The sequence below is a fragment of the Nipponia nippon genome, unplaced genomic scaffold, assembly GCF_047370975.1.
Source record: "Nipponia nippon isolate SJK-2023a ecotype South Korea unplaced genomic scaffold, ASM4737097v1 scaffold_31, whole genome shotgun sequence".
Lineage (NCBI taxonomy): Eukaryota > Metazoa > Chordata > Aves > Pelecaniformes > Threskiornithidae > Nipponia > Nipponia nippon.
The window spans coordinates 706,123-732,793 of NW_028262349.1; the positions used below are offsets into that span (position 1 = coordinate 706,123).

The 26,671-nt window shown below is 64.5% G+C and overlaps 3 protein-coding genes across 8 annotated transcripts; 2 read left to right on the forward strand and 1 right to left on the reverse strand.

Annotated features, from left to right (window-relative positions):
* Positions 1 to 86: 86 nt before the first annotated feature.
* On the forward strand, positions 87 to 20,537 carry ARHGAP45 (Rho GTPase activating protein 45). Of its 3 annotated transcripts, none has more exons than XM_087769584.1 (24): positions 87 to 178; positions 764 to 1,020; positions 3,288 to 3,618; positions 5,308 to 5,451; positions 6,554 to 6,638; positions 7,086 to 7,158; positions 7,667 to 7,745; positions 7,949 to 8,086; positions 8,322 to 8,386; positions 8,890 to 9,000; positions 9,773 to 9,853; positions 10,094 to 10,273; positions 10,509 to 10,646; positions 10,944 to 11,134; positions 11,447 to 11,607; positions 12,040 to 12,117; positions 12,532 to 12,633; positions 13,006 to 13,169; positions 13,878 to 14,066; positions 14,431 to 14,568; positions 16,063 to 16,301; positions 16,550 to 16,811; positions 17,286 to 17,388; positions 17,567 to 20,537. In XM_087769584.1, exons 2-24 carry the CDS (start codon positions 931 to 933, stop codon positions 17,965 to 17,967), a joined length of 3,543 nt encoding a protein of 1,180 aa, XP_087625710.1. In that variant the 5' UTR covers positions 87 to 178; positions 764 to 930; the 3' UTR covers positions 17,968 to 20,537. The 3 variants fall into 3 exon arrangements, 2 of the variants coding, with proteins under 2 accessions (XP_087625710.1, XP_087625709.1); XR_015707353.1 differs by lacking the exons at positions 87 to 178; positions 764 to 1,020 and adding an exon at positions 1,468 to 1,877 and having other exon boundaries at positions 17,567 to 18,652; positions 18,764 to 20,537; XM_087769583.1 differs by lacking the exons at positions 87 to 178; positions 764 to 1,020 and adding an exon at positions 1,468 to 1,877.
* Positions 20,538 to 20,687: 150 nt separating this feature from the next.
* On the reverse strand, positions 20,688 to 23,629 carry POLR2E (RNA polymerase II, I and III subunit E). Of its 4 annotated transcripts, none has more exons than XM_087769587.1 (8): positions 23,472 to 23,629; positions 23,111 to 23,285; positions 22,882 to 22,997; positions 22,367 to 22,447; positions 22,092 to 22,150; positions 21,834 to 21,912; positions 21,313 to 21,392; positions 20,688 to 20,845 (listed from the first exon to the last, which is right to left on the reverse strand). In XM_087769587.1, exons 1-7 carry the CDS (start codon positions 23,526 to 23,528, stop codon positions 21,327 to 21,329), a joined length of 633 nt encoding a protein of 210 aa, XP_087625713.1. In that variant the 5' UTR covers positions 23,529 to 23,629; the 3' UTR covers positions 20,688 to 20,845; positions 21,313 to 21,326. The 4 variants fall into 4 exon arrangements, 3 of the variants coding, with proteins under 3 accessions (XP_087625713.1, XP_087625712.1, XP_087625714.1); XM_087769586.1 differs by having other exon boundaries at positions 20,688 to 21,000; XM_087769588.1 differs by lacking the exon at positions 22,367 to 22,447 and having other exon boundaries at positions 20,688 to 21,000.
* Positions 23,630 to 24,001: 372 nt separating this feature from the next.
* GPX4 (glutathione peroxidase 4) lies at positions 24,002 to 26,152 on the forward strand. Its single transcript, XM_087769590.1, has 7 exons — positions 24,002 to 24,127; positions 24,358 to 24,452; positions 24,674 to 24,818; positions 24,901 to 25,052; positions 25,165 to 25,189; positions 25,528 to 25,587; positions 25,879 to 26,152. The coding sequence occupies exons 1-7, from the start codon at positions 24,056 to 24,058 to the stop codon at positions 25,909 to 25,911; spliced, it is 582 nt and encodes a 193-aa protein (XP_087625716.1). The 5' UTR covers positions 24,002 to 24,055; the 3' UTR covers positions 25,912 to 26,152.
* The last annotated feature ends 519 nt before the right edge of the window (positions 26,153 to 26,671 follow it).

Consider the following 26,671-nt stretch of genomic DNA (forward strand, 5'->3'; position numbering starts at 1 on the left):
GGCAGCGCGGCCCCGGGGGGCCCGGGACGAAGCGGGGTCCCCCCGCCAGGCCGCCCGGGGGGCAGCGGCCGGGCAGGGTCCGGCCGGGGGTCCCCACGCTGCGGGACCGGCGCCCCCGGGGGCCCGTCCCGTCCCGTCCCGCTCCCGGGGTTCGTCCGCCGCCTCGCTGGGTGCTCCTGTAGGTGAACAGGCCGCTGTGGGGCTGCGTTACCCCGCGGGTGGGCGAGTCACGGGTGGGGGGGCCGTGGGTGCACAGAGGCTGCAGGCTGGGGGCCGGGGTAGGGCAGGGGCCCCGGGGGCGGCTGGGGCCGGGGCTGTCCTGGCACTGCCACCGAGCCCACGGGGGAGGCAGAGCCGGGAGCATCCCACGGGTGGGAGCCCGGAGCCCTGCATCCCACTCACCCCCACACCCGGGGCCTCCAGCAGCGCCCCACGGGATGGAGCTCGTCCTCCCCGGACTGACGGACACCCCCAAACAGGGGTAAACCCCGCAGAGGCCTGGGGTCCCATGGGGTCAGCCCCGGTCTCACGGCGCAGAACTCTCTGCCCCCCAGACCCCTCCGTGCAGCCGTGGGGTGCAACACCAAACCCCCTGCAAACGGCCGCCGAGAGCCCACCGCCCCCGAGGGCACCGGCGTCTTCCCTGCCGCCTCCTGTGAGGCTGGAGAGGGGCCCGAGCCCCCGCAGCCCCGGGGGGCAGCCGGGGTCCCCCTTCCCCCCCGGCCTCGCGCCCTGGGTGCACATTTGGCTTTTCCTGTTTCAGGTTCGCCTGCGAAGCCGATGAGGAAATAAGGCGGCGTCACACGCGCCCTCCTGACAGTTCGCCCCGGCGAATGTGGCCGGCGCGGTGAGGAGCGCGGCGCTGGCAGCCAGGCACCGCGGCCGAGCGAGGGGCTGCCGAGGGCAGGGGCTCGGCCGCCCCCGGGAACCATGTTCTCCCGGAAGAAGCGGGAGTTGATGAAAACCCCCTCCATCTCCAAGAAGAGCCGGGCGGGAAGCCCCATCCCGCAGACGCTGCCGGTGAGTGTCCCGTGTCCCCCCCGGCGGCGTGGGGGCTACGGGGCCACAGGGCCACGGGGCCACGGCATCCACGGAGCTGCTGGGAAGAGCTGCAGGGTGGGAAGGGGGACCTGGGTAGGGCCAGGGGGTCCGTGAGGAGGAGGAGGAGGGAGCCGAGGAAGGACCCTGCTCGCTGGGCCTGGGGGGGGGGGGGGATTTTGCCCCAGATGAAGGGGACGGAGCAGCTGCCTGGGGCGGCAGGAGGGCGAGCGGGGCCGGGGAGGAAACAGGGGTCTGCGGCAAGGGGCAGGGGAGCCCGGCGGTGGGGACTGAGGCCGAGGGTTTGGGGAGGGCAGAGAAACCCCCAAACTGCCCGGGGGACAGGGGCGGGAGCGGGGGAATGCCTGGGCTCAGCCACCCCCGGAGCCTCGGCTCCGCCATGTATTTATTTACTTGCGGACACCCCCCGGGGCTGGAGGGGTGCCGGAGGAAGCGCCTCGCCTCCGCGGGGCTGGCCGGCGGCCGGGGCTCCTCTGCGCACCCTGGCATTGCCCGCCCCGCGCCTGCGCTGCGCCCGCGCCCCAGCCCGCAGAGCATGGGGCGAGACGGGGCTGGCGAGACAGGGCCGATGGGGCCCGAGAGCCCGCCCGCGGCTCCTTAGCAAGGGGCACCCGTCCCCATCCCCGTCCCCATCCCCACCCTCCTCCCCGATCCCCCGGGAGAGGGGCCTATGGGTGGCGGACGGAGGGATGCTCGGCCGGGCGGCTGGGAGGAACAGCTACAGCCCCTACTCGGCGGGGCGCCGCAGGACGGGTAAAGCCCACTCGCCCAAACGCTCCCTGGACTCGCTGCCCCACGCGCCCGCCGTGTGGCTGACGGTACGGCCGGGTGCACCCCGCGGGTGCCGGTGGGGAGGGACCGGGGTCTCCGGGGCTGCTGCACCCCAGGGGGGCCAGGGATGGGTTTTCAAGGGCTGGGCTGGCCCCAACCATTTTGGGGTGGGGGCCTTTGGGCAGCCCTTGCAACCCCACGGTGGTCTGGCCAGCTCTGGCGCAGCGTGGGGCTGAGCCGCCCCAGTTCACCCTCGCCCACGGCAGCCTCATGCTCTCAGCCAGCCTGGTGTCTGCCCCATTGGTACTGCAGATGGCTTCCGGCCCCGCTGAGCCGGTAGCGCCGAGCCAGCAGTGCCCAGCCAGGGATGCTGAGCCCCAGCGCACTCGTGTCACACCTGGGTGCCTGAGGGTCACCGATGGGAGCTGCTGGAGGGGCAAGGGTGGCGGCGGGCCCCCTCCCCGTGCGTGTGGCCCCGGCGGTGCGTGGCGCCGGAAGGTGCTGGTACCAGCCCCTCCCTCAGGGCGATTTTACCCCTTGAAACTGGGGGTTCCCTCTGTCCCTAAAATATCTGCAAAGTCTCCAGATAGTGGCCGGGGAGGTGTCCCCGTCCCTGCCCCCGTCGCTGCCCCATCCCTGGCAGGGCAGGACGGGGGCCATGCCCGACCTGGGGGTGGGAGAGGCTGAAAAAGAGGAAGGGATCTGTGGGGCCCGATCCTGCTGTTACTCGGCCGTGCCAGGGTCCCCAAGCCCCCTGGGGATGGGGAGCTCCAGCATGGTGGGTGCTGGTGGGGACAAGGCAGTGTCACCCACACCATCATCGTGTGCCCCCCTGGACAAACCCGAACCCACAGGGGCTGGTTGGGGCTGAGGGTCAAGCGGGCAGACGGGATGGCCGAGCCAGCTCCTGGCCTGTGGTTTCCGAGCCGACACTGCTTGTGAAACCCCGGAGCTGGGGGCAGTTAATCCGCCGGGAGCCCGGGAGCCTTGGGCAGCGCCAGCTGCCGGGGGCTGCCTGTGGCGTAGCGGGGATGGCAGGGATGGCGGGGATGGTGGCCCCGGCCAGGCGAGCGCCCAAACCCTGCCAGCTGCTGCTCTGCAGTCGTTTTCTTGCTGACGGAGTCGCTGCCTTCGCCCTACGGGGCGGCCCCGACCATCCCTGCCAGCCCCCATCCCGAATCCCCAAAGAGCTGGCAATGCCGGGGAGGGCTACGCCTCATCCCCGCGCCACAGCTGTGCTGGATGCGCAGGCTCTGCCGGGATACCTAACTGGAGAAACTGAGGCACCGCACAGCGGCAGCGTCTGGCGCAGCCCCTCAGGCAGCAGCCCAGCCCTCCAGGCTGGTGGCGTGGGGGGGCCCGGGGTGCTGCCCTCTCCCTGCCCGAGCCGGGGTCCCGGCTGTGCCCGTGGCACTGGCCGTGCCTGCTGGGGCCTCACGCTCGTCCCTGCTCCCCAGGACCTCTCCCGCAAGGATTGCCTGGAGGCGCCCGGCTCCGGCCTGGGGGAGCTGCCCCCTGCCAGCTCCAAGCTCAGCACCAGCCCCAGCACCGTGGGCACCCTCAAGCGCCCCACCAGCCTCAGCCGCCATGCCAGCGCTGCCGGCTTCCCCCTCACCGCGGGGGGCCCCAGGGCTGTGCCCAAGAGCCACAAGACCCCCACGTCCTACAGCCCCATGGATGGTGCGGAGGGCCCCTTCATCGACACGGAGGACATCTCCCAGCTGCTGACGGACGTGGCACGCTTCGCCGACGCCCTGGAGAACCTGCGGGACGTGGTGCTGCGCGACGGTGAGTGCCAGGATGCCCCTGGCTCCCGCCAGCCCCGGTGCTGCCCACACAGCTCCAAACCACTCGCCGCCACGGGGCCGGCACAGGAGCATCCCCTCCCCGGGCACAGACCGGACCCACGGGTGGGGGTCTCTGCCCGGGCCGGGAGGGGACCGGGACCCCGGGGGGCCATGCAGAGCTGCAGCAGCCACGGGCGGGAGCCAGGATAACGCGGCTTCCTGCCTGCGAGCTATTTTCATCCGCCCGCTTTCCTGTTTACAGCGTGGCGGTGCCAGCTGCCTGCCAGGGCCCCCGGAGCCCCACGGGGCTCTGGGCACGGCCCCCCAAACTGCCGGACCAGCCTCACCGGGGCGGCCGGCGGGATGGGGCCGATGCCCCGGCGTGGGCGCGGGGCTGGGTGGGCTGCGGGGCCGCAGGCGGGCGTCCCTGCCCGAGGAGACGAAGGGAGCGGCAGCGATCTCGTGGTCCCCGTGGCGAGGTGGGGCTGCGGGGGGGGGGGTCACATGATGCTGTGTTTTCGGCGCTGGCTTTGCAAACATGTTGATGCATCCCCACTTGCTGTGGAAAATGGCAGCGCCCAGCTCAGGACACCGCTCCCGACGGCCCCGGAGGCCGGATCCACAGCTGGGCCAGCGGGAACGTAGCTGGGGTCTGCGCTGCCGGGGGGGGCAGTGGGATGGCAGCCGGGGGGGCGATGCCTCCAGGTCCCTGCGAAGGTTTGGGCACTGCAGGGCAGGGAGGAAACATCCCTGAGCCAGACGGCGACTGTCCCGCTGCTGTCCCTGCTCGGGGTCTGCGGTTATTGCTGGACCTGCTTTGGGACAGCCGGGACGGTGCCGTCCCCGAGCTGGCAAAGAGATGGGGAGAGATTGGGGCTGACCTGCGGGACGCAGCTGTGATCTTGGAGAGTCCTCTGCACCCATCCAGCCCCATTCCCAGACCTATTCCCAGCACCACTGGTCTCCCCACTTCCCACTCCAGAAGGGGCCTGGAAATGGGGGAGGAAGCCGAGGAAACCCCTTCCCTACCCACGCTGGGGGCTGGGGCAGGGAGGGGGGTTTGCCCAGCTGGGCAGCAGGTGCCAGGCTCCCATCCCAGCGCTTCCCTACGGAAGGCTCCCCACCTCCTAACAAGGCTGCCAGCGCCCAGCCCCGAGCCCCAGCCCCAGGCTGGCGGGGAGCAGGGCCGGACCCCCGGGCTGGTGGCTGGAGCCCGCAGAGGGGACGGTTCCTGGGGAAGGATCCTGCGGGACGCGGTGAGCCCGGCTGACGGGGCACAGCAGCAGGACAGACCTGCGGCATCCCTCCCGCTGGCTGGGAGTGCCCGTCCGGTGGGGAGGAAGGGAAGGAAACGAGGAGGAAATTCCCAAACTGCTTTCAAGGGAAAAAATTACTACTGAGGAAAAAATGCCTAAAAGGTCGGGCTGCCCCAGGCCTGCCGCTGCGCTGGGCAGGGGACATGCCGGCTGGTTTAGCCACGGCGGGGATGGAAGGGGAGGGCTGGACAAGCAGGACGTGGCTGTGCCAGTCCCGGGGAGCCCCAAAGCCAAGAGGCTGGGCTGCACATTCTGGGAGCCTGGCAGGACCCTGCCCGGGACATGGCTGGCAGGGGGTGGATGGGAGGCTCCAGGGGGGGCAGGGATGTGGGGCAGGGACGCGGGGCAGTTGTTTCAGCCCCCCTCTCTTGCAGACCCCAAGGAGCCCCAGCGGCCGCTGGCCCACGAGTGCCTGGGCGAGACCCTGCGCATCCTGCGCCAGGTCATCAGCAAGTACCCGCTGCTCAACACCTTGGAGACCCTGACGGCTGCCGGGACCCTCATCTCCAAAGTCAAGGGTGAGACGATGGGGCTGGGAGCTCTGCCCCGCACCCCTCCTGCCCCGTGCCGGGGCATGCGGGGCCTGGGGAGCCCATGGGGGGGCTGCCAGGAGCGGAGCTGCCCCACGGACGGGTGGAGAGCGCGAAAGCATCGCCTGCTTGCTGTGTTTTAGTTTTAAGGACGATGTAATGTCAGAAATGACAGAGCCCAGATCCCTGCCTGGGGGGTTCCAAACACAGCCGCAGGAAAAACACTTAAATAATCGGATCCCGCTCCTGGCAGCACCTCGTGTTTATAAGAGCGGGGTCTGCTGAGCCCAGATCCTGGCCAGGGCACCGCCTCCTGCCCGCAGTTACACCAGCGGGGAGGGGGACGGCTGCGCTAACCGCAGGCAGATCACAACATTTTGCGTCACCGTGCCGCTTCCTGGACACCGAACAGCAACCGCCAGGGGACAGGAAGCCTGGTGGTGGGCGGCAGGAGGTCTGCCATGGGGCTGGCCCCACGCGGGGCCGGGACGGAGCAAGTTCAGGCTGCCCACGTACCTGGGCAGAGGGGTGGGGGCAGATCCCAGCCCTCCACCCAGCTCACCGGCCCCGGCACCCCAGAGGAGCCGACCCAAAAGGCGCCAGGGTCTGCCCAGAAGCCGTGGCCGCCGGCGAAGGCGCCACAAGCGTCCCTTGGCCTGGGCATCTGCCAAGCACCCTCTGCGCCAGTTCCCGCTGCTGCCGGCGGTTCCCCTTTCGGCTGTGGGCAAAAGCCCTCCTGGAGGAAGCCGTCCCACCTCGGAGCAGGGGGCTCGGGAGGTGCTGTGAGAGCGGAGGCAGTGGCACAGGTCCGCAGTCAGCAGCACTTTTCCAGCAGCCGTGGGTAATGAGAGTAAACAGAAACGTGAGCCAAGTGATGCTGGCAGGGACGTCGGTCCCAGGGGAAACAGGGGGCAGAGATGCTGCGCCGTGCTAGAGAAAGTCCGTCATCCATCGGGACGGTCCTGTCCTTCCCACTGCTGCCCCGACCCAGCCCCAGCCCCAGCCCCAGCGCAGCCGGCAGGACCTTCTCCTGCCGGAGACAGGGACAGGCGCTCACAGCAACAGGGCTTCCGCATTTCCTCGTTTCCAGGTTTCCATTACGAATCCAACAATGAGACGGACAAGCGGGAGTTCGAGAAGGCCGTGGAGACCATCGCAGTGTCCTTCAGCAGCACGTAAGGGACTTTTGGCCAGCCATCCCCCGGAGAAGGTCCCTGATGGACCCCATTGCCCCCGCCCGCCAGGACACATCCCCACCCCTCGCCCACGCGCAGCCCCGCAGTGGCGGCTGGTTTGGGGACCAGAAGGACCCTGCAGGGAGGGCAGATTCACCCCTCCTGCCGCTCGCACCAGCAATTCCTCCAGCACCGATGAGGGACCCCAACGCCTGCTTGAGCCCGTAGGCTCCATCTCCCAGCCCCTCTTCAGAGCTGGGCCAGGCTCTGTTCCTCCACCTGAATTACCAAGCCCTCATCATGTGGAGCTGAGCTGATCCCCACTGAAACCAGTATTGCAGCTCCGACTGCCCAGTCCCTCAGACGTGGGTCGGGTGCTGCTGGGTGAAGCCCTGCTTGTCACTGCCCGTCCTTTTGCTGAGCCCGGTTGTATTCCTCTCGTCACAGCGTGTCCGAGTTCCTCATGGGGGAGGTGGACAGCAGCACCATCCTCTCCATCCCACCCAGCGACCAGAACCAGGTGAGCGATGCCCGCTCCCATCGCACGGGTCTTGGGACGTGCCGGGGTGCTCAGACCCGGCTCGGGAAGGGGCTGAGCCCCAGCCCCAGGCATGGGATTCCCAGCTCACCTCCAAGCCCGTTGGAGCTGCGTGTAGGCTTTGCCTGCCTACTCCCGTCCTCACCGCCATCCCAAGGAGAGGAAAAGCCACTTGGCAGCTCGAGTCAAAGGGCGAGGTGGCTCGGGAGGGGATGGAGCAGCTCCGTCAGCAGAGGCAGAAAATGGGGTGCCGGTTGCTCTCCTTAGCTCTGCCCTGGTCTGGGGTGTGCACAGAGCAAAGTAGTTCTCCAGCGATGCTCCCGTTAGCTCGTGGCCTTCCTGTGGGCCACAGGCTGGGCACAGGAGACTTCCAGCAACAGCAGAAAGGCTCCAGCAGCTCCGGGTTTCTGCCTCCCCTCCACCCACCAGCCCTCCAGCTACTCCCCTTCCTCTTCTCTGACCAGTCCCTTTTCTTTCCCAATTCCCAAAGACTATGGAGAGCCTCTACGGGGGCATCCCCGGGCCTGGAGGAGATGGCATGCCTTCGGGCATGGAAAGCTACAACACGGGTAAGCAGGCAGACTGGTTGGCACTGAAAGCTCACGGAGCTTGCAGGGGTGAGCCAGGCTGTCCTGGGGTTTTCCCGGCTGTTTCAGTGCTCCTGGGGACTCGAAGGCATTTGGAGGGAGCGGGCCAGTGACCACAGTGGCAGTAGCACCTTCAGTGCCCCTCTCCTCTTTCTCTCCCCACCTTCCCCCTCGTCCCACCGCAGGCCGTCCTCCCGCCGAGGAAGTGGACGTGATGCTGCAGCGCTGCGAGGGAGGGGTGGATGCTGCCCTCCAGTACGCCAAAACCATCTCCAAGTACATGAAGGACCTCATCGGCTACCTGGAGAAACGGACCACGCTGGGTGAGACGGGGAGGATGGCGGGTGGGTCCTCTCCGCAGCGGGGCTGCACCCCTCGGAGCAGCATCAGGTCGCGGTCCTCTGCGATCACGTGCACGAGGCTGAGGGAGCCAGGCCTTGCAAGGGCAGGGGCGAACTTCGTGCCTGAAGTTCTTGATTTATTTTCCAAAAGGAACCCAATCGGCAGGGAAATCCTGGTGTCTCCTATGTCTTTTCACTTCCAACTTTTTTCTTCCAGAGATGGAGTTTGCCAAAGGGCTTCAGAAGATGGCAAACAGCTGCAAGCAAACCATCAGTCAGGAGGTGAGCCCACATGTCCCTAAAGCCACCCGGCGCCCAGGCTGTCGGGCTGTGTCAGGAGCAAGCGGCCCTGGAGAGCTTGTTTTGTGTGACCCGGCTTTTTGCCGTGCAGTTCTCCAAAGCTCTTTGCTTGGCAAAATTCACGCATCCAAACCAAAGCAAAGGATAATGCTGAGACCCTGCAAAAGCTCGTCCCTCAGTAGCCGATATTTCTGCCCGGCCCTGCCGGGTGTGCCTGCAGGCTGAGCCCCGGCCCCGGCTCTCCAGCCCGGGCACCAGGCGGGCGACACGGTGGGGCCCTTCCAGCCCCCACCAGCCTCCCTCCAAGCAGTCTCTCGGCAGCCTGTAACCGCGCTGTCTCGGTCCAGGACGGGGCTTTTACCAGTAGCAGGCAGCCAAGCTGAGCTCCTCGCCCTTCTTCCCCAAACGCTGTGCTGGAGGATGCGTCTCCTTTGGTTCATGCCGGAGTGCTGGGGCTCAGGGTTGCGCGTTTTCTCGTTTCTCAGACCAACATGCCTTTCCTGTCCATCTACCTGCTGGCCCTGGAGCAGGACATGGAGCACGGGACGTCGGTTCTGCAGGCTGCCACCACCCTGCAGCACCAGACTTTCCTCCAGGTGAGAGGACCAGGCGGCGCAGGCTCACCTGTGCGCACGCAGGGGGGCTCCGACGCAGGATGGGTCCTGAGCTGGGTGACTTGGAGCAGGGTCTCTGGGGTCCGTGTCCCTGGGGAGCAGCAGATGCCACCTTCCCCGGGAAAGGCCATCTCAGAAGGGTCTTCCCTGGCGGCTGGGCAGCGAGGGACACTGGCGGTCTCCTCGGTCCTTGTGACGTGGGCAGCTCTTCCAGAAACCCGAATCCAGTTGCTGCTTGGCTCAGCCGCCGCTGGGGCTCGACATTCCCCAGCTTTGCTCTGGCCTCAGCGGGTCAATGAGCCCAAGCTCTCAGCCAGTTGCTGGGTCCTTCGGGGGGTTGGATACAGGGTCTAGGAGAAACCCCCCCAGTCTGGCAAATCCACCAGCACCTCCTTGTCGATCTCCACCTCATCCGAGGCCTCTCTGCGTTCCCACGCTCCCCCGCCAGCGCAGCCCGAGCTGCACCCATCTCCCAAGGACGGCCGCTCTCCGGAGCTGTTTGCGGGGAGGGAACTGATGTCCTGTTGTTGCAGAGGGTGGCTCTTGCTTAGCTCAGTCTGGAGGGAAACTGCATCTGGCACTTCCCAGGCTGCGGATTTTTGTCCATGACACAAACTCTCCCTGTAACCGAGCCCAGATGTGCTGGGGAATGATAACAACTGCCCCAGCGAACTTCTCCTTGCAAAGCCTTTTGCAAAGGGAAGCGCAGCGAGCGTTTAGCTCAGACACTGTGGGGGTTGTTTCTCTGATTCAGCCGCTAACAGTGAGACGCCTTGAACATGAAAAACGGAGGAAGGAGATCAAGGAGCAGTGGCACCGGGCGCAGAGGAAACTGGTGAGTAACAGCCGCGCAGCACGGGCTGGGGTTGCGCTCCCCAAGCCCTGGAGTGCCCCCGTGGCACGTCCCCCCGGGGACGCTGGGCTCCTCGCCCCTCTCCAGTAGCCCCTGCTGTGCTGGGGACGCCGGAGAAACACGGGGCGCAGGGGCCAGGAAAGGGGCCCCGGGAGCTCGCGGGGGACAACGATCCCCTTGCAGAGTTTGGTCCTCACTCTGGGTCACCGCTTTCACTGGCAGCAAGAGGCAGAGGTCAACCTGCGCAAGGCCAAGCAGATATACATGCAGCGCAGCGAGGAGCACGACAAGGCCAAGTACATGGCAGTGAAAGCAGAAGAAGAGCAGCAGAACACCACCAGCGGCACCACCACCAAAACCCTGGACAAGAAGAGGCGGCTGGAAGAGGAAGCCAAGAACAAGGTAGGGACGTGGCAGCTCAGGACTCCGGCTGAGCATCTGCCTGGCGAGAGCCTTCTCACCCCTTGCTGTCCTAGTACAGGGGCAGCCCTGAGCTAAGTGGACTGAACCGAGCTCCCCGTGGATCCTCAGACACGGCGCAGGAATGCCTAGAGGAACGGGGTCCGGTGCAGAGAGCTGTTCTCCTTGTTCTCCTTACCTGTGAACTGTTTCCCTCTCTTGCTCTCCCAACTCTCAGGCAGAAGAGGCGATGGCCACGTATCGGACCTGTGTTGCGGATGCAAATACCCAGAAGCAGGAGCTGGAGGATACCAAGGTGAACTCCTTGCGGCAGATCCACGAAGTGATCAAACAGAGTGACCAGGTCATCAAGACGGTGAGTGGGGCTTGCTTGGGATGGCCCCCAGGGCAGGGGGTGGCCGTACCCTGCTCAGGAGAGGTTCAGAGCTCCTTCCCCAGCAGACCTGCCTTAGCTGCTCCTATTTCAGATGAGGCCCAGGCGGCTGTAGAGCTCTCTTCACTCCCTGTGCTCTGAAAAGCCAAGGCTCAAGGCTGCAGACCAAGCACCGCTCCGTGCTCCTGATTTCTCACCTAACCTGGAGCTCCCTGTCTCTCTCCTCCGTGTATCTCACCTCACAAAGCTCATGCCTGATTTTCTCTATGTTATTTTTAGGCCACAATCTCCTTCTACCAGATCATGCACATGCAGACAGCTCCACTGCCCGTCAACTTCCAGACGCTGTGCGAGAGCAGCAAGCTCTACGACCCCGGGCAGCAATACGCCTCTCACGTCAGGCAGCTGCAGCGAGGAGACGAGCCTGACATCCAGTACGACTTCGAGCCCTACGTGTCACAAAACGCCTGGTAGGAAGAGAGAGGGGGAAACCATTGCTGTTTTACACTCATCTCTCGCTGGCAGCCTTCCCCCGGGCTGGCACTGTGCTCCCCTGCAGAAGCCAGCATGCTCTCGGTGTGCCTGAAGGCAGCTCCTGCTGGGAAAGCTGGGGCTGGAGCAGCTGGGAATTTCTCACACCCTCCAATGGATGGGACAGGCTATCTAGTGTCTAAGACTGTAAATCCCAAGACAGGTGGATAGCAGCCATGAATAGGGTTTTCAGGTGTCCTTCCTTCTCATCCGCTCAGCCACTCCCTTTTCTCCTTCTTTCTGCCCACCAGGTCGCCCTTTACTCGGACACGGAAAGGCAGCTTCAATGCCAATGACTTCTCAACGAATGCCGGCTCTGACGGGGCCGGGCTGCCCAAGGACGGGAGCGTCTCGGAAGGAGGAGCAGGAGCCAGGGAGCAGCAAAGCGGGGCCGTGGCGGCTGAGCGGAGAGGTGAGCCCAGAGCGGAGAGGAGCCTCTGTCGCCGTCCCCCCAGCAGCGCTCGCAGCAGGCTGCGTCCTCCCCGGGTCAGGAGCGAAGCAGGACCTCCACGGGTACCGGGGGGGGGGGGCTTCTCTTTGCAGCAGAAGGACAGGCTGGAGGCCTTGCAAGATGAATTTCTTGAAGGACACAAAATCAGATCCATGGGGGATTTTTGCTTTTGCTAGTGCTACCTAACAGACCCTTCTCCATCTTCCCAGCTCGTCTTTCCCTTGCTGGATGCATTACTGAAGGCATCAGCCCTCCCCAGCCCCTTCGGCAGCCCGTCAGCAGGCAGCCAAGCAGCTTCCCTCAGTCGTTCGAGTGTCTCCCAGAGCCCGGGCTCTTCTCCCGCGTTCGTCCCCTGAACGCGATCTCAAATGGGCGATGTGCTTTCCTCTGCAGGTGGGAGGGGACACCAGGTCCACAAATCCTGGCCAACCTCCATCACTGAAGCTGACAGCAGCCTGGATTCAAACACAGGTAGATACTGAAAACAGCCCAGGGCAGGCAGTCCCTCCCCCTCTAATACAGTCAGCCCCAAACCAGAGCAGCCGAGTTAGGTGGGACCTGCCACTTCTCTTTTTTATCTGCCTTGTAATAACACTGTGTTGTCAATAACTGCTCTGCTCCCAGTCTCCAACAGGACGGGATGGGACGGGACGGGAGGGATGAGGGCCCTGAACTTTACGCTCCTCTGGCTGCAGCCTGCTTTGCTGCGCGGGCACGCGCGTCCCCGGCTGCCTCCCGGGTTCTCCTTCCCTGCGGGGAGAGCTGCCCCAGCCGCGCAAGGCGCACGGCTGCTTGCTGCGGGAATCGGCCACGAGCATCAGAGCTCATCAGAAGAGAAACAACTGTGCCAGTAATCTCACCGGCTTGTGGGTTTTCTTTTGACAGCTGAATTCAGCCACAAACTCCAGCGACTGTCTTCCGACGGCACCATGTCCTCCAGCGAAGAGCTGGAAGAGAAGGATGAGAACGCCACCCCCTTTGAGCAGAGTACGTGACAGCGCGGGAGGTGACCCCCCTGCTCTGCGCCCACGTGCCATGGCAAAGCTAACTGCAGGCTGACTTCTCCCGAAGTCAGTAGTTCTGGAGGAGAAGGGAGCAGCTGCTGGGAGGATACCTGGCGGTGTCCCCGTGAGGAGCCCCAGGGCATTTCCTTTACCAAGGGACGAGCTCTGCTCAGACCGGTGGGCACAGATGAGCTAGGGCTGTACGCCTCCGCGTACAGGGTATTTGCGATGCTGCTGAGGAACAACATCCAGCTGGTGTCTGCTCCGTGACAGTGAGCCCTCTGCTCCAGCTTTGCTTAACCTCACCTCCTCAGGAGCCAGGGTGCAGCTGCATTTCTTTTTGTTCTGCTCGCAGGCATCAACGGGATCACACCAGAGATGACGGCTCCAACAGGGCCCTTCCGAAACGTTGGCTTATCCAAGGCTGCCCAGACTCATCGGCTGCGGAAGCTCCGTACCCCTTCCAAGTGTCGGGAGTGCAACAGCTACGTTTACTTCCAGGGAGCAGAATGCGAGGAGGTAAAGCTGGGAGAAGTGGGAAGAGAGCTCGGTGGGTGGAACAGATGGAGGATATGTCCCACGAGCGGGGTGGCCTCACCGCTACCCGCGTACAGTCCTGTGATTCACTCTGTCCTCATCTGAGAGCCACGTGCTCCACAGCACCATATTGCGGCGCAGCTTCGCACCCAGGGGTCACAGGTTTGCTTTGCCCAGCCGGGAGCCCTGACACCAGTGGTCCAAACCATGGGTGTAACCACCAGTCCCCTGCGGCAGCAGAGGTGCCAGCATGACCTCTGGGGCAGGACTGCCCTCGCACAGCTCTGACCTCTGTTTAGGAAGACATTCCCGGCTGCTGCTGCTTTTTTTTTCCAGTTCTAGGACTGGTTCATGCTCCCTCGCGGCTTGGGGTCTGTCCCTCTGAGGCAGGTCGACTGTTCCCAGCGCTAAGGGGCTTGGCCCCGCGCAGTGGCTGCGCTGTTCGGAAGACGCGGTCCCCAGCGACCTGGGAACAGGCTGCTCGAAGCATCTGCCCCGGGCCACGGTGGGGAGGGGCCCATGTGCTTTGCGTTGGTCCTGCAGCCTCCAAGAAAGGCGTTTTTCCTGCCTGCCGTCCTGCTCAACGAGCTCCTCGTTCTCTGAGCGATGCCTGGTGTCTCTCGGTGGCTGCCCTTCCACCTAACCCACGGTGCCGTCTCCCACCTCCACACATGGCCCTGTGTTTTCCAGTGCTACCTGGCCTGCCACAAGAAGTGTCTGGAAACCTTGGCCATCCAGTGCGGGCACAAGAAACTCCAAGGGAAGCTGCAGCTTTTCGGGCAAGACTTCACAAAGGCTTCTCAGAGTAGCTCCGACGGCATCCCCTTCATCATCAAGAAGTGCATTTCTGAGATTGAGAAGCGGGCGCTGAAAACCAAGGTGACGCACTCTCTCTTCCCTCTTCTTCAGCTAAGCTGGCTCTGCTGCCTTCCCTTGAAATGTTCTTCTGCCTTTGCATGAAAACCAGCAGACTCCTTTCTCAGATTACTGGAGGCAGAAAGTCCCCGGTGATAAACTTGGCCCTGATAACTCTGACCTTGGAAATTCACTTCTCTTGCCTCCCTCTTTCCTATGAAACAGGAATGACGGTAACGTCTGAGCTGGAAGGGGATGTCCCAGAATGACTCTGAGAGGGATTTCCAGCCCCAAAAGGAGAGGGTGGGAGCTGGGAGCTCGCTGTCTCATGCAGACACGAAGAGAAGCACCTCTCCTCACTTCAACTCCACTTTTCTCTCTTTTACAGGGCATCTACCGAGTTAACGGCGTCAAGACCCGCGTGGAGAAGCTTTGCCAGGCGTTTGAGAACGGGAAAGAGCTGGTGGAGCTGTCCCAGGCCTCCCCTCATGATATCAGCAACGTCTTGAAGCTCTACCTGCGACAGGTACGGTGCTGGTGATGCCTTCTGCTGGGGGGCAGGCAGGGGAGAGGTGGCCGGAGGAACGAACTTCCCAGAAACAAACCTGGCGTCACCGAGTCATCTCTGGCAGGAGTAATTCTGCACAAACCAGGCTTAATAACTGTCTGGCGGCGTGGGTGGGAGCGGGTCCCTCCCAGCTGGGAGTGGGTCAGCGGTGGAGATGGGACCGGGAGCGGGAGCACTCAGCGCTGCGCCTCCTCCGAGCCGACCGCGGGTTTCCTGCTCTCGGTGGGCCCTTGCACAACTCGCCGCCATCGCCTCGCAGCGGCATTCGTATCCGCAGAAAAACAACATGTAGAAGCACCAAATCCTCCCTCCCCTTCGCAATTGGGGAAGCAGGTACACGAAAAGGGAAGCGATCCGGCCAAGGTCGCTCCGCGCGGCAGAGCTGGGGCTGCGCCGGCGTCCCCCCGGGCAGCGCTGTGCCCCTCGGGCCGCCCTGCGGTGGGCTCAGCCGGGTGCTCTGCCCTGCTCGCAGCACTTCTCCACCCCCAGCAAATGCCAATGCGCAAACTTGAAAACTGGCAGCGCAAACGGCATCGCCCACATCCTCCAGCGAGCCGCCACAAGGCAGAGGGAGAGGAAGCAGCTTCTCCTTCGCACTGCAGCCTCATCACTTAACTCTTTAGCGCTGCCTTGCCCGGAGGGCTGGCGTAACTCCGCAGAAGGGCTCCCGTCGCTTAACCCGAGAATGGGGCTCAGCTGGAGGAGGGAGCCTTGTCCCCGGGTGCCCTGCACAGAAAGAAGGGCCCTGAATTGCCTCTGCGGTTTCTCCAAAGAAAAGCAGAGTGGAAAGAGAGGGAGAATCAGTCCTGAGCCACGACCCAGCGCCTCACAGCAGAGAAATGGGTTTAAAGTCCCCCCGTAAGAGCGCTGGACGGGGGGGACCCTGCTCTGCTGCGAGAGGCAGCCTATCCCCAAAACCATCTGTTTAAGCCACTCTGAAAACATCGCCAGCCATGCAAAACCACCAATTTGTTAACGTGCTGCTCCGGCTGCTTCATACACACTTCAAAGCAAGAGTTTCCACCTAACCACAGCCCCACCTTTGCTGCAGGCTGCGCCGCACCATCCTGCCTCTCCACCCCGAGAACAACCAGAACGATTCCTCCCTCGCCTCTTTTATTCCTGTCCTCTGCCGAACCGCCTCCCCTCTGCCGGGGAGCCTGCTGCTGCGCCCACAGGCCACAGCTTTTCTGGGGGAAAAGAGAATCCCTTAAGCTCGGCCCGAGGGACCCATCCAGCAGAGAGCACCCACGGGTTGATCAAACGCTGCTTTTGCTTGAACCTCGCAGGCACTAACTGGCTAGGACAGGCGAGGCTGGATTTACACGCTTCAGGAGATGGATAAATAAACATTACCGCTGGGCAGCGTGCTTTGCCAGCACTGGGGATGTCTCCTCGCTGTAGAAAGGCCCTCAGCTCTCCAGCACTCATCTCCCCTCTTCTTGCTTGCAGCTGCCGGAGCCCATTATGCCCTTCCGCATGTACAACGAGCTGATGGGCCTGGCCAAGGAGAGCTTACAGGGCGGCGAGGCCAAGGGCAAGAGCGGGAAAGGGGGCCCCGAGCTGGTGGACAAAGGAGCCGACACGGACAAGGTGGTGGTGAACCTGGTGCTGAAGCTGAAGGAGCTGCTGACAGACCTTCCCCGGGAGAACATGGCCACGCTCCAGTACCTCCTGCAGCACCTGAGGAGGTGAGAACGGCAGGTCCGGAGCCCGTGCGGGTGCCGGGGCACCTTCCCTTTCTTCCCTAAGCGCAGCCTCCCCGCCGGACCCACGCTGGCAGCGGGGACAGCCCAGCTCTTCCCAGGAGCAGGGAGCTGGATCCATGGCTGCAGCTACTCCTCTGCTGCTCTCGAAGCTCGTGTGCTGCCCGGGTGCCTGTCCGCCCGTCCCTTCTCCCTGCTTGCTCTCACGAGTTCCTCCTCCTCCTCCTCCCCAGGATCGTGGAAGTGGAACAGGACAACAAGATGACCTCAAGCAACCTGGGCATCGTCTTTGGGCCAACGCTGATGCGCCCAAGGCCCACGGATGCCACTATTTCCTTGTCCTCGCTGGTTGATTATCCCCACCAAGCTCGCATTATCGAGGCGCTCATCATCTTCTATTCGACCATCTTTGAGAACAAGGAGACCGTGGTGCTGGCCGACTCCAGCAAATACACTGCAGACAGCAAGGAGGAGGCAGCCAGCTGCTCCGACCTGGTAGGAGCCTCTGGGGAAGGGAGCACCCTTAGGGGATGTGGAGCCTACCAAGACAGCCTGCTCGCGCTTGCACCCTGGAGCAGATCAGCTAGGGCAGACCCTCCTAACACCCCCCCCTCCCGAACGGGGCCCCGGCCTCGCGCTCTGCCCTGCGGATCGCGCCAGCGACCTTCCCCGTCCCCGCTGTGCCGCGCCATGGTACGGGTCTGGCCGACGCTGTTGCCTTTCTTAGAAAACCTGACGTGCTTCGTCACGTCCCCGTGTGCATCCCCACTCCACTTGTGAGTGATTTTCTGCCCCAAAAGAACAGGGTCAGTAGGTGAGACAGGCGGGGGGGGAGGATGGAGCCTACGCACTTTTACACCGGGACAAAAGTTGGTATTTCTCCAGTGAACAATGCGATTTCTGGAACCATTTCTCAGTGAATGAGGGTTTTCTCCTCTGTGTCCTCACCACCGTACCCCTTCCTCCCAGGCCAACGTGGGCTCCCAGCCCGCAGCTCCTCCCGGCAGCGTCCCCTACCTGGAGGTGCCTGCAGAGAAGAGGAATTTGGATTACGGCGCCGACTCCTTCACAGGTAAGGGAAAGGCACCCGGTGGCTCCTCCGCAGTGGCACAGGTCTCTCGGGAGGTCCGAGCTATGTCACCAGCGGCAGCAACACAAAGCCCTTCCCCTGTCCTGAGGAGCACAAGTTTGCAGCACAAAGCTCCTGGTGCTGGGCGCGAGCGTAACACAGGGCTCCCTCTGTCCCGCAGAGCCTGGCGACCGCTCCGTTGACTCCGACTCCGAGCTGGAGGACAGCGGGGAGCTGCTGGCCGCCGCGGACGGGGGCCCACGAACCCAGCTATCGAAACAGGAGAGCGAGACCAGCACAGACGAAGCTCAGTGCTGTGATGACGGGAGCGAGGGGCAGCGGAGCCGGAGCTGCAGCATGGGCCAGTCGGACGCGGAGGGCCCCGCTCCCCGCTGCTGCAGCCCCGGCGAAGAGCAAAGTGATGCAGAAGAATACCCCGAGAGCCGCCTTTCCACTGCCAGCACGGACTACAACACAAACCAGTCCAACAACACGTCCACGCCTGTCCCTGCCCGGCATCTGGCAGCCAGGTGCCAGGGCGGCCGTGAGCCAGGCAGCGAGCAGCGGCCCCGGTTTATCTAAGCCACCGAATAAAAAATACCGCGGGCGCTGGGACAGGGCAAAGGGGCAAAACCCAGAAAGTACCCAGGCGCAGCGACTCGCGAAGCTGTGACGTTGAGGGGTGGGGAGGGACAGCACGGAGCCACGGGCAGCTCGGGGGGTCCGGTGTGTCAGCTGCAGGCAAGTCCTCGCTGTTTCGTGGCTGGAGCTTTCACACAAAACCCCTGAGCCCCTTGGCTCCCGACGGGGAAAGTCGGGTCAGCCTGCCTCGCCTGCTGGGAGCCCCTGCTCAGTCCAGCAGCCCATGAAGCACGTTTCTCGTGAAGGAGCCGAAGCAGGGCAGACCCTTCGCTCGTCGTTCTGGCCTGGGAAGGAACCCAGGGCTTTGCTGTGCCAGGTCACAGGCTTCATTTTTGCCACACTCCCTAATCCTATGCCTCCGCTGCAGAAATTGAGATAGGAAGAGTCAAAGGATCTGACCATCCTCGCTGGCTGCGGCTGGGAGGGGAGAGGAGGCTGCCGGGAGGTGACGCAGGGAGAGCTCCCCCGCAGCAGGCGGGAGAAGGGCGCTGCAGAAAGGCACGGGCGCCGCACGGACAGACGGGCGATGGCGAGCACTGCGTGCGTGGGCTGGCTGCCGGCCTGGGAACCAGCTCACCAGGAAGGGATGGCACGGCCAGAGGAGCGCTGCGTCCAGCGTAGCCGGGTAAAAGCCACTCGCACCATGTCACACAGAGCTGCCCTCGGCTTTAGGGCCGCGGCTGCACCGTTTGCCAGGCCCCGCAAGGTACATTTGTTTTATAACTGGCTGCACCAGGCACCCGAAGTCCAGCGAAGAATTTACTGCCTCGGCACTTCCACGCAACACAGGACTCGGCGAGCGACGTGCCTCCCCTGGCTCGGCCGACGAGGTTTGCATCGCTGCTTGTACTTACGGGCATTTTTCTTCTCGGCAGGAGCCACGCAAAGAGCAGCCCGCAGGCTGTGCTCAGGGTCCTGAGCGTTGCCTGATCTCTCAGGGATTTTTTTTTTTTTTTTTTATAGACATTTGCTTTCCAAAAATCTAAGCTGCAAGGCCAGGCCTCCGCCTTCGCTCTCCCAGCCGGCCCCGAGCTGGAGCGGGCAGAGAGCAGCTCACCAAGGGGAGACGCCTCCTCCTCAGGGCCGCCGCGGCCGCGGTCGAGTCGCAGCCCCGCCAGTCTGAGAGGCTTTTTTTTTTGTAAAGAGAGAACCCTTCAACATGAATCCACTACCTCTGCTGGCAAAGGAACTTAAAGGGTCAAACAAGACCAGCCAAAGTATTTTTTTTTAAACCTATGAGACTTTTCTGCACTGAAGCAGAAAAACCAATAGATTTTAAGCTTAGAAAGAGGTGAAAGCTGTTTTCTTCTATTACCCTGCTTGTACCTGGGCTGCGTTCCTGCCGGCCCCGCGGCATGCCCCTGCAGCCGCGGCCGGGAGGGCACGCGACGGGCGAGGACCGAGAGCTCCCGGCCGGGACGGATTCTCCAGGGCACCTCGCGCACGAGCGACGCGCAGCCCGCGGCTCCCGAGACTGCACAAATCCAAAGCTGCTTTCTAGTGATTAGGCAGGCCCTTCCTCAGCGCGACGCCGGACACCAGATCATCTCGGTCCGCTCACCCATCGGCCTCGCCGCTCCGGCTCTGGAGAGCGTCCGCCACAGCGGGATGGCGAAGAGTCGCTGAGCGGCGTTTGGAGTACGCACCTCGCGCCCGCCGAGCCGGGCGATCGGCCAGGTGTCTGACCCCTCGGGGGATCAGGCTCCAGCGCAGGGGGGAGCCCGGGCTTTACAGCGCCCAGAGCTCTCCGAGACTCATCGGAACGCATCTCAGCGTAGCAGGGTAAAGGTACACAAAGCCAAAGTTAATTTAGGGCTAAATGGTTTATAGCTGAGCCAAAGAAGTGCCAGAGACCTGCGGGACGCTGTCCCGCCGCTCTGCAGCAAGGCGGGCGGTTTCTCCCGCAGGCCATTTCCAGGGCAGCGAGAGGAAGGAGGCGCCTGCCCGCCCTGCTGCCAGCACTGCTCCCACGGGCGGTACCGCGTGTGTTTGCGAGGATGGATGCGAGGCGAGTGCGAGTGAGGGAAGGGACGGAAGCTATGCTTGAGCTCACAGGGTAACAGGCACCCTTCTGTTCGGTTATTAATTCAGCGTGGAAAAAGTGCGTTTGGTATGACATGTCTGCACTGCCGTGTGAAGCTGCGTTACGCGCGTTTTGCCGTGTTCAGATGTACATACGTCCAAAAGAGTGAATAAAAGCAGTGTGTTCCAACCCGTGTCTGTCCTGAGATCAGTCTTCCAGACTCACAGTCTTCCAGAGCCACGGCCGCAGGAGGCTAAGCACCGTAGGGAAGCGCTCCAAGTATTTCTAGCAAGTAAACTAAAGTTTAAAAACCCTTGAGACCTGGAACAGATTAAAATGAAAGCGACTGGGGGGCGATGAGCAACTCTCCATTGCACGATCTGAACACCGCGGTCTCCAAACAAGGGCCAGAGGGCAGGGCGATGAGGTAAGCGACGAGGAAAGCCTGGACCGCAGCAGCGTCAGGACTGCGCAGGGCAGCTGAGCCGCGCTCCACGGGGAGGGCCCTTGGCTCAGCCGTGGGGGAGAGCCCAGCAGCAAGGCGCCCTCCACAGAATGAGAAATACAGCAACCTGCAAACCCCAGGCGGCTCCGGTACAGGGAGAGGCCGAGAAATACGGTACCAGCGAGGAACAGCGAGAATACAAACCTTTATTAAAAATAAGATCCTATAAATAAAGCAGGAAAGCAAAAGCCTTTTTCCACTCGCTTCCTCCCTGCACAAATCAGTCGCTTCAGGTTACTTCCATGGCACGAGTCCTTAGTGAAGAGTACGGAGCTACAGCAAAGTCCGTGCTGGAAAACAAGGGATCAGGCCAGGTAACACAACTGCATGGAAGCAACACGGAAAGAGAATTTTCTTGGCCATCTATGAAAAGGCAGACATCCAGAGTGCCTGTAAATCGCCAGCGGGTGGGAAGGTCGGGAGGTGTCACACAACTCTTCCACACCTGGAAGAAAGAGAACTCGGGCTGCGGATCACCTCAGGCCTCGCTCAGCAGACCGCTCTCGAGGCCGAGCCCACCGACGCCCCGAACACTGACGGGCACGCCCTAAATGCTGGATGCTGAGGCAGGGGACTGCTCAAGCCCTGCTCTGGTCTCTCCTCCCGCCAACAGTTTCCTCCACAAACAATTTAAAGTTCTGAGCTAATCTCTTCCTGGAGGCGGCTCACTTCAAGTCAGTCCTGGAAAGCCCCAGCCTAAGCCTACGGCGCTGCCCGCAGCCCTCCGCTAGCCAGGGGGTTTCGCGCTCCGCCTTACCCGACAGCTCCCGATCACTGCACCAGCCTGTAGGTGATGTAGCGGCCCGCGGTCTCGCTCGGTCGTATGATCTTCACTACCTGGAAGACCGACAGAAGGAACTCGTGAGGGAGGGGAGCTGGCGGCCAGTCGCCCCTGCAGGGCGTCGCCGCCCGAGGCAGGCGCGCGCTCAGACCCAGAGAGCGTGGCCGTAAAGCCGTGGCGCTTGGCAGCCACAGAGGCGGCCGGCGCCGCGCTCCCTGCTTCGGCTGGGGCGCAGCGTGGAAGTGCCACCCCCAGGGCCAGGGGAGACGACGGAGCCTGGGGCCGGCGTCGCAGCCGCTGGCTGTCAGCAGCCGATTCAGCAGAAGCCGACTGCTGTCTCCTGGCTCGGCTTACGCACACCTGTACCGAACCGACAACAGGTTTTATGCTTGAAAGAGAAAACTTTCCGCTCCGCAAGAGTTCTGAAGTACTGCAGAGGACCCCAGCTCCGTGCCCTGCCCGCAGGGAACTGTTGCACGAGTCTACTGCTCTCCTACCTGACCACGCTTTATTCCGAAGTACCGGGCCACAGGATCCCCGGCCTGTATCCTCGGGAGCTGGTTCTCTCTCAGCTTACTGCGCAGGCATCAAGGAGAAGCTCCCCCAGCAGAACGCGCCACCGGCCCAGGTGCCCGCTCGTTACCACAGCTCGTGGGACAAAGCAATAAACCGTCGCAGGGGGAGGTATTCGTGTTCGGCCCAAAGCAAGGATGCATCGCACCCAGGCGGGAAGGGAAGGAGCAAACAAAGGATACTATCTGGCCAGCAGCTCGGTTACTTCTTCCTTCGTCATGACGACGTGCTCTGGGACCAGCTGCAACCAACAGGGGAGAGAGACTGTAAGATCAGAAAGCAAAGGAGGCGACCAGCTCCGCACAGCAGCGGGAGAAGCAACATCTGTGAGGAAGAAAACTACGAGGGCATCACCGAGCCTGGCCTTGCAACCGCGAGGCCTCTGGGAGCAGCCCGAGGCGCGGCTCCACACAAAAGCGATCATCCCGCCCTCGCTCCGCTGCCTGACACGGCTCACCTCGTGTTCTGTGATGTTGATCAGAAGCTCTTGCTGCAGGAACTGCTCCAGGATGTACTTGGGAGCCATGTCTACCAGGGACTGAAAAGCGAAAGGGCTGTCAGACCGCGGCGCTGCTCCGGGACAACCCTGCCTGCACTCCGATCCGCACCTCGATAAACCCCGGTCCCTGCGGGCGTGGAATCGCCACGCGCGTGCTCACACGGACGCAGCTACGCAGGCAAAGAGCATACAGATCTCCTGACCGCTGGCAGATATCCTCTCGTCTCTCATCAACCTCTGACTACCGAGGGGCCACCGGCTGCTCTTCCGGAACCAGAACCGGTTGTTCTGGATAAACGCATTTGCACATTAAACAAGAGCCTGGACCAAGGCACAACGGGCTTTAGCGAGAGGTTCCATCCGGAAGGAAATCCCGGGCTTTCGTTAACCTAAAGCAGCGCTGGGAGACGGACAAGCAGAGCGCCCGCGGCGACCCTGACGGGGAGGCAGCCTTCCTTTCCGGGGCTGCGTACCTGCTTCGCCGACGGGGTCATGCCCTGCTGCACCACGATCAGCGCCCTGGTGATGTTCTCCTCCTGCATCCTCTGGCAGTACATCTTGATCGTCTTTATTCCAACCTTGGGCTCCTCTGGGGAAGGATTCGGCCCCAGGGTTACCGAGGGCCCCTCTCGCCCCGCCGGCCCCTCGGGAGCGCAGGGCCGTCCCTCCCGCCAGCCCCGAGGGGCCCCGGGCCGCGCTCACCCGGGAAGAAGACGAACATCTGGTCGGTGGGGTCGTCGTTGTGGGCCACCAGCACCGTCAGGTCGGTGCGCCGCGGCCGGCCCTCGCTGGGTTTGTCACCGAACTGCGCCTTGAACTCCTCCAGCGTCTGGTCCAGCTCGTCCTGGGTCACCAGGTAGCCCCGATCGTGGCAGAGCTGCCGGGAGCGCCCTCGGGTCAGGCGGCCCGCCCGCACCGCTCGGCCGCGGGCCCCGGGGCCGGGCCGGCCGCCGCCAGGCCGCCGCGCAGCCCCGCACCCCCGCCGGGGCTCGGCCCCCCAGGCCCCGCCAGGCCCCGCCAGGCCCCGCCAGGCCCCGCCAGGCCCCGCCGCCGCCGCCCGCACCTGCATGATGGTCTTACGGATCTTCCACAGCCGGTACGTCTCCTCCTCGTCGTCCATGGCGCCCGCCGCCCTCGCCGCCCGAGGCCCCCGCGGGCCGCCCGCCCTAATGCCTGCCCGCGCGGCGACAGGCGGCGCCGGGGCGGCCGCGGGGGCCTCGGCCGCGGGGGCTGCTGGGAGCTGTAGTCCGCTGGCTCGGGGGGGGCGGGGTCCCTCTCCTGCAGGCGGGGCGGTTCCCCCGCCGCCCGCGCCCCCGCCCGGGACAGGCCGCGGCCCGAGCGCCGGTCAGAGGGGAACGGCCGCCGCGGGGGGGGGCCGGCCCGCAGTGCCCCGCGGCCGGACCCCGCCCCCGCCCCCGCGCCCCGTGGTCTGTCCCTGCCCCCCCGCCCGCATGGTCTCGCCCGCGCTGCCGATAAACACCCCCGCGGCCGCCCCGCCCGCCTCGCTCCTCCATTGGTCAGCTTCCCATCTATCGACCGGTCGGGCACGCCTCTCCGCGCGCTGATTGGCTGCGTCGCCGCAGGGGGGCGGTGCCTCCGGGCGTTCGGGACGCCGATTGGCTGAAGGACCGGGGGCGGTGGGGCGCGATGGGATGGGGTCGGGCGGTGCAGCGGGCGCTGCTGTGCGGGGCGGCGGCGCGGGGCCCGGTGCGGAGCATGGTGAGTGCGGCCCGGCGGGGGCCGGGGCCGGGGCTCCCCCGGGCGGCTCTGCGGCGCCCGGGCGGGCGGCGGGGGCTGGGGGGCGGACGAGGTCCCCCCCAGCCTGGGGAGCGCGAAGGGCGCGGAGCTGCGGGCCCCGGCGGGGGGACGGAGGCCCCGGTCGCTGCGGGGCTCCCCCCCGGCCGGAGGGGACGCGGCGGGCGCTGACGCCTCTCCCGGCGGCCCCGCAGTGCGCCCAGGCGGAGGACTGGCGCTCGGCCAAGGCCATCTATGACTTCCACGCCCGAGACATCGATGGCAACGACGTCTCCCTGGAGAAGTACCGGTAGGAGGGAAGGGCCGGGCGCCGCTCGGCCTTGGGGCGCGGGGCCGAGGGCTCCGCGGGGAGGAACCTGGTTCAAAGGGCCCCGGGCGGCGCTGAGCCGCAGCGGGGTGACCGATTGCACAACCCGGGAGCGCGGCCGGCCCCCGGGCACCGTCCCGCCCCGCCCGGGGCCTCTCCCGCTCCTGCCGGGGAGCCGCTGCTGACCCGCGCCCTTCCCGCAGCGGCTACGTCTGCATCATCACCAACGTGGCCTCCAAATGAGGAAAAACCGCTGTAAACTACACTCAGCTTGTCGACTTGCACGCCAGATACGCTGAGAGGGGTTTACGCATCCTGGGCTTTCCCTGCAACCAGTTTGGAAAACAGGTACGTGGGGGAGCGGGGCGGGGGCTCCCCGTGCGGCCCCGGGCCCCGCGCGGAGCCCCCTTCCTTCTCTCGCCTTCCTCAGGAGCCCGGGGACAACGCTCAGATTAAGGCATTTGCTGAAAACTACGGTGTGAAGTTCGACATGTACAGCAAGATCGACGTCAACGGGGACGGCGCCCACCCGCTCTGGAAGTGGATGAAGGACCAGCCCCAGGGAAGGGGCACCCTGGGGAAGTGAGTGCGGGCGGGGGGCTGCGGGAGCCACCGCGGCAGGCAGGGAGGCCTGGCTGCAGCAAGGGGAAGGGGTTTGTTCTGCCGCAGTCTCACTGCTCTTTTTTCCTTCCAGCGCGATAAAATGGAACTTCACCAAGGTAGGACGCAGCTGCCTTCTCCCGGGCTCGCCTGGGCCGCAGCCTCGCTTTGGGGGGCGGTGGGGAGTCCCTGCGGCGCCGCGGGGAGGAGGGATCCTCGTGCGCAGGCTCCGCTCCGTGCGGTTACCCTGGCTGTTGGGGTGGGGGCGTCCCGAGGGGCTCCCGGGGCCCCCTGCCCGGTCCCCTCCAGCCCGGTCCCAGCGGGGCAGTGACCAGCTGAGGGGGGAGCCGCTCTGCCGGGGGCTACGGCTCCCCGGGCTGCTCCTCCGCTCTGCCAGGGCTGCGCAGCCCCTGTTACAGCTGGGCTCGCTCACCTGGGTGCTGCTTCCCTTCCACAGTTCCTCATTAACCGGGAGGGCCAAGTGGTGAAGAGGTACAGTCCGATGGAGGATCCCTATGTGAGTCAGCTGCCGGCGCGGCTGGTGTTAGAGCTGAGCCGGCCGCAGTGGTGCTGGGGCCGGGCGGGGCTGGGGCTGAGCGCTGCTCCCGAGCAGGCTCTGCTCCACGTCTCAGCTCTCTTCCCCCTTTGGCGAGGGGAGAAAGGGCACCGCTGCGCTGCGGGGGAGTGGCTGTGGCACCGGGGGGGAGGTGGTTCCGAGCCGTCCCTCTGGGGTGGGACGGAGGCGGCTTCGGGCACGTTTTTGGGGCAGTGATGTTCTCAAAGCGCGATGCTCCCTTCTTTCTCGCAGGTGATCGAGAAGGACCTGCCTGCCTACCTGTAGAGCTGCTCCTGCCCCCCTGCGCTGTGCCCGGGCCCCAGCGCCGGCCCTCCTGCTGCCCGTGGGGGCTCCTCTTCCAGCCCCAATGACGGTCTGTCTTCAAGCCAGCTTGCTGGTGAGGCAGACCTGAAGACTTGGCGTGCACCTGCTGGAAGAAGGCTTCACGGGGCCGGCGGCCGCTGCTGGGCAGCCCTTTTCTCTGGGCAACACTAGTGTCCCCTCGCAATAAACGTATTAGAAATGAGCGGTTGCGTCTGGCTGGGTGGCGGAGGGGGCTGGATCTGCTGTGCCGCTCCTGGTGCGAACCCAGAGCTTACACAACTCCCGAGTGCGGCAGGGATAATCCTCATTAGCGCTGGGGGGGGAATTGCACACAAATCCCGAGTCAGCTGCTGCTGGCGAGCGGCTCGCGCGGGCATGCACGTCCCCTCTGCGACCCGGCCCTGCGGGACGGGTGGCTGCCCCGATCAGGCACCGGCCTGGCGAAGCCTGGGCGCCCAGCGGCAGCCCCGGTGCCCTCCCGGCCGGCGCAGGGCAGCCGAGGGGACGGTTCCAGCAGTGGCGCAAGCCACGGCCAGCAGCAATTACTGCAAAATAAAACCGAGCCCTGTTGGGACATGGTGAAATGCCTCACGGAGCTGAGCCGCGTCTGACTGCGGCGTGCAGGACCATGGGCGCGTCCATCCTCCTCGGGAAGCCTCGGCTGCAGCTTGTTGGCGCTTGCAAAGGCGCAGCCTTGTCTGGCCAAGCCCAGGGAGCGCCA